At 32.9% G+C, this 13,880-nt stretch overlaps 1 protein-coding gene across 1 annotated transcript in view; it reads right to left on the bottom strand.

Moving 5' to 3' along the window:
* Window positions 1-7,213: 7,213 nt before the first annotated feature.
* PEX3 (peroxisomal biogenesis factor 3) overlaps window positions 7,214-13,880 on the bottom strand; it is a 58,420-nt gene continuing 51,753 nt past the window's right edge. Inside the window, exons 10-12 of the mRNA XM_051997877.1 lie at window positions 12,356-12,478; window positions 9,319-9,415; window positions 7,214-8,130 (exon numbers count right to left, since the gene is read on the bottom strand). Of these exons, the coding sequence (XP_051853837.1) occupies window positions 8,047-8,130; window positions 9,319-9,415; window positions 12,356-12,478 (304 nt within the window). The 3' untranslated portion in view covers window positions 7,214-8,046. The remainder of the gene's footprint in view (window positions 8,131-9,318; window positions 9,416-12,355; window positions 12,479-13,880) is intronic.

Raw genomic sequence — 13,880 nt, 5'->3', positions numbered from 1 at the left:
CACCCAAGAATCCCCTGCAGCTAAAGCTCCCATTATAAAAGTGCCAAACTAAAACCCTCTCTTTGCAGAGATTCCAAACATGCCATGCCATGCTATGCCATGCTATGCTAAGGAAACCTCTGCCCGCTGGAATAATATTTTTTCCTGTGTTATCCTTTCTTTATCCTCACATATTTCCCTAACCAGGCTTTACACCTCTGTCAGGATTTCTAACCTTATTTCTACTTCCCATAATAAACTTTTTTATCAATCTAGGTTTTCAAGTCTGTAAATTCTTTTACAGAGAACCTCTGCACCGCCAAAAGGGAGTCCCCAAACTCCCTATCCTTGTGCCAAATCCCAAAGGGTTGCAGGAGAGCCAAACCTCTCCATTTGGTTCCCTGAACCCTAAACCTGCCACTAGAGACCTTATCATTTAACTCCCTGACCACCAGAAATCCTAATCTCATTTTGGTTCGCTAAATCTAAACCATATTAGACCCAGTTTAGGATAAGTATAAAAATAGGCAAGCTGGAAGAATTGATAAGGGTTAATCTAGTCACTTTTGTTTTCAGATGAAATGGGACAAATACTAAGAAAAGACCCTCCCCCTTAGGGAAGTATGAAGCATGCTTAGGTTAACAGAGAAGCAAGGTTTGTTGGTAACTCAGAAGCAGATCACTGGGTTTTCAGATGCTCTGGAGTGCCCATTTCCCTGGATTTGTAAGGAGAGTTTGGAGCTAGAGATGTGGAAGTTAGTGGGAGAACAACTCACTGAATACAATGGAATAAAATCATTTTAAGGAATCCCACAAGTTTTAAAACAAGGAAAGATTTTAACTTGGGTGGTTAAACCAAGGAAGTACAAGGAGAAAAACAAGCAGAGGTTTGGTGCCTGTAATCCCGGGGGGTACAGTTCATGGGGTAGAGCTAAAGAAGTCTTTTTTTTTTTTTTTTTTTTTTTTGTTAGGTATTTTACTGTTTTATATAGCTTGTTACTGCTCTATGAAATTTGCAGGGCATGGCCAATTAGTCCAGAAAAGAGTTAAGTATCTTAAGTATCATGGCCTGTTGGGCAGGAAAGGAATTAAGTACTTTAAGTACCTTGCTGAGAAGCTTGCTTTAAACCTTCAAAGTTCATTTTCAATTCTGCTTATACCTGAGCATTTGCCCTTAGGGTATTCCCCATTTTTTGATCCTCCTCCCTCAACTCCACCTTCATGGGTGGAAAGAGAAGGAGTAAGAGGGAAAATAGACACCATCAAACAAAAGAAAGAGGGAGCCACAGATAACTCTAGAGAACTTCTAAACTTAACTCTATATTAAAATTTTGACTTTGGATGGAGATTCACTGGCTTCAGGAGACAGGTTTCATAACCCATCTGAAGGGCAGTATCCAGTGCAAGCAACTCCAATATCTTTAATCACCAGGTGAGGTGGAGAGAGCCAGAAAGTGGTGAATGGAAGGGACTTATAGATAGGTTAATTGCTTGGAGGAGAGAGTTTGCTTGTATATCAACAGATGGAGAAGGAACCCAATGGATGCCAATGAGCCACACCTGCCTTGTCCATCAAAGAGAAATGGAAAAGGAGAAGACTTTTGAAATGAGGGAGATTCAAGAAACATCAGGTGGTTCCATCCCTGACTGCCCACCACTGAAAGAACCTAGCAGCTAACTATATGGCAACTAACTGATGAACATCAAAAATAATTCTCAATGAGACTGATGCAGGACTTCAAAACTTGCAGGAATCATTGGAATCCATAACACATGAAATAATAGACAATAGATTGGCTTTAGACTACCTCTTGGCTGCTGAAGGAAGTATATGTGTGGTTGTGAATTGATATTTTCTACACTTTCCTTCTGGGACTCATGGAAATCTTTTATAGTATTTTGTTTTTTCATATTGTTTGTTGTATTACTACTTGTTTGTATGATATTACAACTTGCCTGTGTGATTCCTCCCATGGTAATGGATTTAACCACTGATGTATACTTGCTTCAATTAAAACAAAAGAAAGGGCATGATGTAGAGGGTCACAGACAGTAGGGGAACTCTAGATGAGTTATAAAGACCCTTCAGCCCAGAGGGAACCTGCTAACAATGTCTGGTTCAGCTCCCCATCTCCCCTAAGGGCTCTTGGCCTTCCTGAGAAGTCAGGGGGCGGTGACAACCTGTGTTGTAATTGAAGCAGAGTGATACCAGGTGGCAAACTACATACAATAGCAAGTTGTTTATGTGGTCCCATGTGTGCAGTATATACTTGGTGCATGCCCAGTGTTGTTTTGGTTACATAAGGGTATTAGGGCATATAAAGGGGAAAGAACTGGGAATAAATGGACTCGATTTTTCCACCATCCTCAGGAGTCTCACCTCATCACTTCTCCATTAAGACAGCATATTTTAATCACTCCAATATGGGAGCTCTAGAAAGCACACAACACTCTGGTAAGGGGGCTCTAAAAAGCCTGGTACGTTTTGTCACCCCAACTTGGGGCTCTAGAAAGCAGGACACAACAGGGAATCATCAGCATAAGGATGGTAATTGAATTTATGGGGGGTGATAAGATCACCAAATGAGAAAATATACAGGCAGAAAAGAGCACCCTAAGAAAAGTGGGTTTTTTTTTTTTTTTAATGAAAACAAAACAAAAAAGGCTAGGTGCTGGTAACATGGAGATAATTGGTGATTTTATATCAGTTCAATTTTTTTTACAGCTTTTAAAAATTTTTACAGTTTTTGTTCAATTTATTTTTGTAAGTGAAGCTACTGTTTGTTACAAGTTAGAAATTTACCTGACTTCCAGTTTCCTTGCATTTTCAGTCTTTTCACATTTAAGTGGATACTTCTGCAACATAAGTAGCATATTAGTATGATGGAATTTTAAATTGAGCTAATAGAATCATTGTAGAAGAATCAATGATCTTGGAAATCAGGGAGGCTTGGGTCAACTCACATGCATGTCCCTAATAGTTACTTATCTTCTTAGAGTCTTAATTTCCTCATCTGTAAAAGCTACAATAAAATTATTTTCTATTTTACAGAATGGTGAGGACAGACCCCAGAATTCTGGGGTCAGTAATACTTCTCATCCTGAGTTTAAATTTCACCTCAGACATTTAATAGCCATGTGACTTTTGACTAGTCACTTAACTCTGTTTGCCTTACTTTCTCATCTGTAAAATGCACTGGAGAGGAGAATGGCAAACAAGTCCAGTACCTTTGCTAAGAAAATCCCAAACGGGGTCATGAAGAATCAGACACAAATGAAAAATGACTGAGCAAAATACTTAGCAGACATAGTGGCATGCAAATAGCCTCTGCTCTTGAAGGAGTCTGTGAATGGTGGATTACTTGAATTTGGGATCTGAGTTACAGTAGGAGTAAAGCCAAGGATCTCTGTACTAAGTCTGATACTAACATAGTGAGCTCCCAGGATTGGAGGGCCACTGATTGAGGGGCAAACTAGCATAGATCAGAGAAATAGAGGTTAAAGATTCTACACTGAATAATACTGAGAATGAGCCCATGAGTGGTTACTATACTTAACAACTAGATGATATAGGGAGATTTACTTCCACATAACTTTTTTAAAAAATCATATTTTAAAACTAAAACTAGTTAATTTGAAGCCTATCCCTTTTAAACTAGTTGATTTCTTTATAGATGGCACTATTCTAGATAATTTTTGAGCCAGTTATCAGTCCTATATCCTTATTGACCAAGACACCTCTATTTAGTATTTCATATGATCTCCAGATGCTACATCATATATGTACAACTTAGTTGTCCACAAAATATAGGAAGGGATTCCTAGCCACTATTATATATATACGTATATATTTGGCTCTGCTCTAAAATAATTCTGCCTTCACTCTCAGAAACCCCTGAAGTCTGGGAGAGCTGAGTTTAAATTCCACTGAAGAAAAGTCATATAATCTTTTCAATTCCTCAGGCATCTTTTTAAAAATCTAAATTACAGAGTAGTTGCAAATTTGTTGGTAGAGGGAACTTTCTCATGGAGAGTGCGCTCTATGAATGAAATTACAGTTCAAGACATACTGGTATAGTTGTATCGGTCTTTGACAGTTGATAAAGGGTTATCTTCATCTCTGATAGTTCCTAGTTATTTTAAATTTCATTTTATATTCTTCAATTATCAAGCATTTTTTTCCCTTCCCAACAGCTACCCCTCTTCAGAAAATAAAACCTTTGTAAAAAATAAATATAATCAAACAAAACAACTTCCCACATTGACTAAGACCACAATTACCTCTGTCAGAAAGTAGGTAACATTTTTCATCATCAGGGCATAACCTCTTTAATTTTATTTTTTTTCAATAAACAAAAATTTCTACTTCCCACCTTACCCCTACATTTTCTCCAATGGGGGGAAAAACCCATAGCAGAATCCTTGCAACAAAGATGTATAGACCAGCCATGTTAAAAAAATTTTTTTTCAATTTGTATTGATTCCATTACCTCTGTCAGGAGATCAGAAGCATGTTTCTTCATGAGTCCTCTGGTTGTTGTATGGATCAAAGTTATTAAAGTCCTTCAAAATTGTTTGTCTTTATAATGTTGTTATATAAATTGTTCTCCAGGTTCTGCTCACTTCATTATGCATCAGTTCATAACATGTCTTCTAGGTTTCTATGAGAGTGTTCCCTTCTTAATTTCTCACAGTGCAATAGTATTCCATTCCAACACACACATATAATTCATTCAGTCATTTCTCAACTATTGGGCACCTCCTTAGTTTCCAAGGCTTTACCACCTCTAAAATATGTAAACTTTTGTATACATGGTTATTTTTCCCTCTTTCTTTGATCTTAATCTTTTAATCTACTTTAGTCTCATAGTCTTCCCTAGTTAATTTTAGGATTCTGAGAAGAGCTTTCTTTCAAAGGTTCCTTACTCAGCTTCTGGACTAGCCTGGGCTCAGAACATCACAGAATTTTGAAGACAGAAGATACTAATAAATACTAAATATTAATATTTACTAAATTTACTAAATACTAAAAATTAATATTTAATAAATTTGAGCCTTTAGGCTCAAATAGAAAATTCCCTTTTAAAGAATTTAGTATCCTGGTCACTTCTGACCTTTCCAGTCTTCTACATCTTACTCCCCTGCACATCTTTTATATTACATAAGTCTGGCTCCCTTTCTGTTCCTCCAATAAGACATCTCTTATATCCTAGCTTTGGACTTTTTCACTGCTTATCTCCCTGCTTTGAAAGCTCTATCTCTCTACTCTCAGACTCCTAACTTCTCTGATATTTTAAAAATCTCAGCTAAAATTCCATCTTCTGAAAGAAGACCTTCTCTGAGTCTACATTCATTTTATCCTATATTTAGTTTCTTTTCCTACAGCTGTGTGCATGTTATTTCTTCTATCAGATTGTGAGCTCCTCCACCACAGCAGTGACTATTTTTGGCCTTTCTTTTGTATTCCAAATACTTGGTGTAGTAGGTGCTTAATAAAATACTCAATGACTGACTTTTCTTAAAGTTCTCCACTGAGCTTTTTCACTACTGCCCAAGATAGCACATCCCATTTTTAGATATCTCTAATTAGGGTTTTCCTTACAAAAAGCCTAGATTTATTTATATTTCATATTTCACCTGTTGCCCTTTAACACCTATAGACAGTTATGATGCTACCCACCTCGAGCTTTCTACAAGTTAAACATCTGCCTTTATTTCACCCAGTTCTTCTTTGGTATGAAGTTAAGTCTCTTCACTGTTCTGGATGCCCTCTTCTGGATACTTTTCAGTTTATCAGTGTTCTTTTTAAAAAGGATAGTACCCAACACTGGAAGGAAGGAAACACGAATTTATTAAGTACCTGCTATGTGACAGGCAAAAATGAAACAGCCTCTGCTCTCAAGAAGCTTACAATTTTATTATAAGTGCATGGGAATGATGCCTACACACATGAACAAAATATGTAATAATTTTATTCAAAGTAATTTTGTGGAAGGACACTGGCAGTTGGGTGAGTAAGGGTAGGTCTCATAAAGGAGATGATATTCAAGCCGAGATCTGGTAATGTGGATTCTCTGAAAGGGGGGCAGTGGACTACAAGAAAGAAGTGACTGGGCGCAATAACAGAAATAGAACACTTATATGGGGAATAGTGATAATTTTTACCCAAGTTATTTATAAACATTTTAAATAGCACAAGGCCAAACACAGACTTCTGAAGCACTCCACAGTGTTAAAGTGATTTGAAGTGATTTATTTATGACTATTCTAGGTCCAGATTTTCAAGCACTCCAGAATTGAATTTCTACCTATATTATACTTCCTTAAAGTATATCATCTATACTTCCTTAAAGAGATGGAAGGACATACTAATGACACCTAACAATTATATATTATTTCAAGGTTTGCAGAGCTCCTCCATCACAATAATCCTGTGAGATAAGTAGTTCAAATAACAGAATTCCTTTTTAATGGATAAGGAAATAAGACTTTGAAAAGTTAAATTTTGTACTTTGAAATCAAAGCTAGTAAGCTTTGGAAACAAGCTGGAACCTAGTTCTCCTAGTTTCAAGTTCATAACTCCTTTCATGAGGCTGCCATCAACCAGAATAAGAATAATGAATGCTATTAAGAGATTTCAGTTTGCATCATGTCGTATAAAAACCAGTTCATTTATTGTTACTTTATCTCTAAATAAAGAACTATAGACATGCTTGCACAATCTATTTATTGAAAAGTTTGTTCTTTGAGCAATAGCTAAAATTGTCTAGCATTTACACCATTATAGCTTATTCACTTAATGGCTATTTAAAGTATTAAAGCTTAAAGCTGTACTAATACTTTTGGAAGACAATATGTATGACATTTAAAAGTTTGTAAAGCATTATACATGTTATCTCATTTATCCTCTCAACAAACTTATGAGATAAGTTCTCAAGTTCTCTTATCACCCCCAATTTACAGATGAGGAAATAGGCTGAGACAGTTTAAGTGATTTGTCCAAGGTCATGCACAATTAATAAGTATTTGAAAGTGGTATTTGAACTCAGATCTTTCTGATTCAAAATCCAGTACTTTCTCATTGTACCACCTATGAAGGAAAAGGTATTAATCAGATTGCCAGTCAAAAGGAAGCTAAATTGAATTTAGAAAATCTAGCCTCCAAAAGCAACTTTGCTCATACTATGGAATAAACAGATTAAGAATGGAAAAGATTAACTCAAAACAAAACACATTTTACATTAAAATACTTTATTGCAATACAGACATTCACAGGGTTCAAAAATCAATACAAAGTAAATTAATAAGAATGTTTACAAACAAGTTCACAACAATTGTGTAAAACAAGAGCTGTTAGTAAACAGCATGAACACAATTTTAACCTCTAATAATTCAATATAATTTTCTAAGGCTTGATAGAGAAAACCTAACATTTTGGTCAGGTATATCTAATAAATAGCTAAAATTCACTGATTTTCATATAAAGGAGAAAAGTCCTCTACCAGTGCATTTTTTGAGACTGAGTAGTTTACCTTTTTTGCATGTTAACTTGGGAAAAAAGGTTGACCCATTCTGTTTATTATATAGCCTGCACAACTTTTTAAAAAAATTAAATAGCAAATATTTCTAGACTCTACTATTTCCAACCCCACTGTTTATTTTCCAAACAAAAATTCCTTGGTATTAACATTAAAGTATACTGAATTTCACATATTATAAAAATAACTAAACTAATTGTTTAGTAGATTTGATACTAATAACCATGGTATACTCAACTCTTAATAAGAGCAATTTTAAAAGGATATTAATGGTGAAAGGATACAAATGATATTTCCACTGTGTGTACAGTAAGCACACAGAAATGTCAACAACTGGTGCAGTTGGATTTTTTTTTTTCCAAATGAACTTTTAACCAGCCAAATATTCTATTATGAAATAATATTTTGATTAATAATTTTAATGATAATTTCAGTAACAAATCATTGCACCGTAAATACTTGATCTGTATGCAGTGTATCTATGTGTTTCCCACTCAAGTGAACATCATTGGAATCTTGAAGAAGAGAATTACTTCTCTAGTTGCTGAGGAGTACTAAAAGCTTCATACACATTAGCAGCAAAGTCTTTCACTTGTTCCATCATCAATAGGTCCTAACAGAGATGACAATGCAGTGTTAAAATCTTACTCAATTTATTTATAGCGCTTAACAAGTTCTTAAGAAAACAAACCCACAAAATTTAAATGGATTTTCAGTAAACTGATTTTAAAATCACATCATGGGGTTGTGAGCTATCTGTAAAATTTGACTTCTTAAAATATATAAAATGATTTGAGAACAATGTTTTTTTCAAATTAAGTTATCAATACAAAGAAATGGGGCTCTCCCTTACTTCAATGTATTTGCAATTTTTAATGTTAATTTTTCCATGTCACTTTTTGTATCATAATAGCACAAAATACATTTCCTATCTTGTAATTTTTCTACATCTCTTTGATGTTGGATTAGCTGCTGTAATTCATAAGACTTGATTTTTCAGTAAATGAATAAAATTTTCTGAGTTAAAAAATCCCACCAAAAAACGGTTCCCTATTAACAAAGATTATAAGTTATAAATACTAAACTTCTGAATTTATTTATAGTAATTTATAATAACATTTTAAATAAATGATTTAGTATATTCATTTATAGAAATCACAACTAAAAAAAAAGATAGATTAACACATTAGAGATTACTTGGTTGCTTTGGATTTGGATTTCTTAACCTTTTTTTGGGGGAGAGGTTAATCAGGAACTCCTTTTCAGAATGTTTTTTATATACATAAAATAAAATACACAAATCATAAAGGAAACCAATTATGCTGAAATACAAGTATCAAAAACTTTTAAAAAATACACTAAATTTGTAGATTCAAAGTAAAGGAGCCCTTTACAGGAATTTAATGTAAATATAGGCAGTCAGGATTTTCCTTAAAAATGAACACTAATATTAATTTTGTTAGATAGGGTGTTGTGAGTAAAGACCTCTGAAAACAATAAAAGTTACATATAAATTATTAATGATCTCTTCCAATGATGATATGAATTCCACTCACTACTATTATGATACAATGAATTCAATCTGTATTCCAATAGGATGTTCTACAGAAACATGATAAGACTCATTCCCAAATTTCACAAGTTAGCTAGAATAATATCAACAGTTTGCCTCTCAAGTGCTTTATAGCTTTTCAAAAACATAATAGAGAAATACAGTTTATATATATATGAATCCAGTATTAACAACCCCAAGTTACTTGGACTCTTTTATTTCATGGTATCAAGAAAATGTGCCTCTTACCTGAACAAAATGACTAGGAGTCTCACTGCAAACTGAATGGATCTGTCCATTTATTATTGGAATTATTTTAGCTAATGGCAGGCTGACACTGGAGAGACTGTGGAAAACCACAAGGAGAATTATTTGGTGTGGTCAGGCAAAAACAGAATATAATGTTCTCCTCATTAAAAACATTGTGTTAGGTGCTGGGAATATAAAAAAGTTATGACAGGTATATTACTTCCAAGATATTCATAATGTCACTGGAGAAAAGGCATATACATAAAAGAATGAACAAGGCAGCATACACTAAATTCCCAATTGATGGGTCAATAGACAATAGTTATTAAGTCCCTGCTCTAGGCAGGCTCTGGAGATATAAAAAGAAAGAATGGCATATATTTTGAGTGCACAGGAGTTTATACCCTAAATGGGAGTGATAATATATAATAAATAGAAGTGATATAAAATATACCGTGCTGCATTACTACTATTTAAAAACAAATACAGACCAAATACAAATACAAAATTGTTTGGGAAAGACGGCACTAGCAACTGGGGCCATTAAGAAAAGTTTCATGTAGAAGATAGTGCTTGAGCTGCATTTTAAAGGGAAAGTGGTAAAGACAGTGAATTTTAGGTATAGGGGAAAGCCAGTGCAAAGGCCAGGAGATAGGAGAAAGAGAATTTGTAAGAAACATAGAGCAGATCAGTTTTGTCAGATTTCAGAGTGCACAAGGAAAAGGAATGTTTACTGATATTGCAACAAAGTAAGGAAATACTATCCCTGTAGTAGTGGGATAAAGTATACATTCAAAGAAAAGTATAATTTTAAAAAGCACAAAAGAAGAGAGAAGATGTTTAAAAAAAAAAGAAGAAGAAGAAGAAGAAACCTGTTAGGAACATCTGCATAATGACAGAACAGCTTGGCTAAAATAAAATACAGGTTTGAATATGGGAGTAGTGTGTGATAAAGTAAAAGAGGGAGTTAGTAGGAGACTTGAATATATATAAATAAGCTTGGAACCAGTTTATGAATTGGAACTTTATATATAATTACATTTTATCTGAATTTTCATAAAGGTAGTCAATTTGCATTTATGCAACAAAATCCCATAGTGAAATGGCATCATTATCATCATATTGAGGTTTGGATTTTCTAAAATTATATGTAACAAAAGAGTTTCATTCATATATTAGTTTTAAAAACTTTTCTGATGCTACATCTGATAATGAAAGATAAAAGACATTGCTCAGATAGCATTTATTCCTTTGGAATTCAATACTTATTTAATGTCTACTATATGCAGATTGTTATTCTAGGTACTGTGGAGAATACAGAAGTATAAAACATTTACTTTACTTTACTTTAAAGAATATAACAATGGCAAAAACCTCAGTTTTTCTGGAAAGAATACAACTAGATGATCTATAGGCAAATGAATGATATAGGTAAGCTCATTTAATTGTCATGCCTACAATGTGCAAGGTATTATGTGAGATGTCCAACATACAGAGATATAAAACAATACAACCTTGCCCTCAATGATTATACAATCTAATGAAGACATGAGCCATGTATGTATACAAATCAGTAAGGTACAAGGTAAAATATGATAAGGACAAAAAAATAGATCTATGCAAAGTACCTTAGGAAATTTTGAGGAAAGAGGAACAATGGAAAAAGTATTGGACTGGAAGTTTGAATCCTAGTTCTGCTAACTCACTACTTGTATGCTCCTGTATTTATGTGCCTTTACTTAACCATTCTGTATTTTACTATATGAAAGGGGTAGACTAGATGATTTTTAAGGTCCTGTTCATTATTAACTTTATGATCTAAAATTCTGTAATCTGAGTTCTTGACTTTAACCAATCATTAATTTGTCAAAATAGATTTATAATCTCACCACCATCTTTATCTTACTATTGTCTTATAAGATCAAAGAAATTCTGAGTTGTAAGAAATCGTAAAAATCTTTCTGCTCAGCGTCTTACCCAATTCAGAAATCCTAATGGTACAAATTTCATTATGGATTTGATCATAAGGAAAATATAGTCAACAGCTTAGATACTATAATAAAAGCACATTAATTAAAACTCCTACATTGGAAGTTATGATTTGACAGACTAATCTTTGTGTGTAGTTTTACATTACATTAAAGAAAAGGTCTACTAAGTAAAATATGTAAATACAATTTTGGGGAAAATATTTAAAGTACTTTAGTTGTTTTGAAACACCATTAGAAATATTTCAAAAGCATTTATACAACAAAATAATTACCAAGTTAATTACATAATCACTTAACAGTGAGTAATAAGGGACTTCAGGGGCAATTTAGGCTAATCTCACCATAAACAGGAATCATATTTATATTATCCTTGACATGTGGCCATTCATTAAAATATATCTCCATAAGAAACTGTATTAGACCTTTTATTAACTTAGTTTTATATGTATGTATGTATTATATATATATCTTTAAAAAATCCAATTCAGAGAGCTTTTCTTACATTTAATTATAACTGATGAGTTTTTTAAAAAAAGACAACTATGCTTTGAATTATATAAACACTGAGTCAACGATATTTACAATAGTTTCTATAGCATGGTACACACAAAAAATATGCTATTAAAGATTTAAGATATTTCTTAGGATATCTTTAGTATTAGAGGGAAGATTCAAACCCAAGATTCCAGAGTGAGTATTTTTTCCTTTGTACCATGTGCTTCTCAAAGAGATCATTGGAAAGTAACTTATAGAAAGATAGCTCACTTTACTTCCTAACTAACCATTTATTATGTTACAGAAAAACTTCTTTGGGGGAAAAAATAATATTATCCTTAATCCATACAGAAATTTTTGCAAAAGAACTCTAGAATTTGGCTTAGCAGAATTTAATTCTACTGATGGAATACTTCTCCAATTTTATATATGAAGGTATTCAGTATGTCCTTAATACCTCAAGATGGAATAAAACTTTAACATAATAAATTTATGTTCAAAGCATTTATCTTATGGTGATTATTAAACTCTTTTAAAATATATGATCTTACCTATTCATGGAATCACTCTGATTTAGATCTTGTTCAGTAGGTCTAAAAAACTCAGCCATATTGTCCAGAAGTCGACTGAAACCTCTGTTTAAGCAGGTATTCAAAACCGTACTAAAGTCTGGACTGTAAAATTAAAAAAAAAGTCAATATTTATTTATTTTATAGAAGAAAATTTTAAAAATTGGCCCCAGTATGATCATAATCAATAGTTAACATTAACAATTTCAAATTTATATTGACTTCAGTTAAAACTGCATATTAATACCCATAGAAATCAATGTTATTTTAATAAATGCAAAATGAAAAAAAATATGTATTAGGCACAGAAAAGAAACTTGCATATCTTTCTTTATGCTATACACTGATTTACAGAATTTAGTTTGACATCATAGTGTCAATGTTGTTTACCTTGGAAAATTCTTCTGCTTTATTAGATTCATTGTTAGATTAATGGTGAATAAAGGTGTTTATATTCCATAAACTGTAACTAGTAATGGTACTAAAATCTCAAGAAAAACAATGATTAAACAGACTATTATAAACAGTAAAAGATGCCTACTTACTTTGCTTTTATTTCTGATATCTCCATTTAAAACAGGGAGAAATAAATTGAAACTAGAAAGGTTTAAAAAAGCAGAATAATTTTAAAAAAATGATAATTGGGACTTAGGGACAATGGTTAATGAAGTGGGTTTAAGTCTAGAGAATGACTGATAGTTAACTCTCTATTGTGGCATCATCATTCAACTTATCTCTCATATTTGGAAACTGTGTATTTTATCTGACTCTTCTTTCTCTAACCACCTTTTCGTAGCCAATCAATTACCAAGTCCTGTCTTCTATCTTCGCTTTTATAATCTTAGATATCTTTGCTTTGTGATCTTTAATATTATAATCTTAGAAAATATAGTGCACATATGGAAAATAGTTTAGTTAAAGCAAAGAGTACATAGAGTACAGAAGGATTGCAAGACAACGTCTTTGAATGCTAGGTGAAAGAATATGAACTTTATTCAACTGACAGTAAAGAGATACTGGAAAAGTCTGAGTAGAAATAAATAATGACTAAATCTATATGTAAGGAGTTGAAATTGGTTGTGAAAAAAATGACAGATTGGACAGATGAGCAAGTGAAAGCAGGATGATCTTTTGGGGGGCTGTTCAGATTTTTAAGAGTCAAGAAGACTTAGGTTTGGATTCCATCTCAAATACTAGCTATATAACCCTGAACAAATTATTTAAGCTTCTTCAGTTTTAGTTTCTATGTACAAAAAGGGATAATTATAGACTGAATTCATCTCACAAAATTTCTATGAAGATAAAATGAGCTATTTAGTCAGACATGTAACTGCACAGGCTCCATAAGACTCACAATACTCCTAAATGTGATCTAAACTAGATTAAGATATAATCGGGAAATATTTAACAAAACAAATACATAATAGAATAAAGATAATGTTTTTTTTTTCTTTTTTTTTTTTAATTTTTATTTAATAATTACTTTATATTGACAGAATCCATGCCA

The sequence above is a fragment of the Antechinus flavipes genome, chromosome 4 (genome assembly GCF_016432865.1).
Source record: "Antechinus flavipes isolate AdamAnt ecotype Samford, QLD, Australia chromosome 4, AdamAnt_v2, whole genome shotgun sequence".
Lineage (NCBI taxonomy): Eukaryota > Metazoa > Chordata > Mammalia > Dasyuromorphia > Dasyuridae > Antechinus > Antechinus flavipes.
This window is presented reverse-complemented; position numbering and strand designations above follow the sequence as displayed.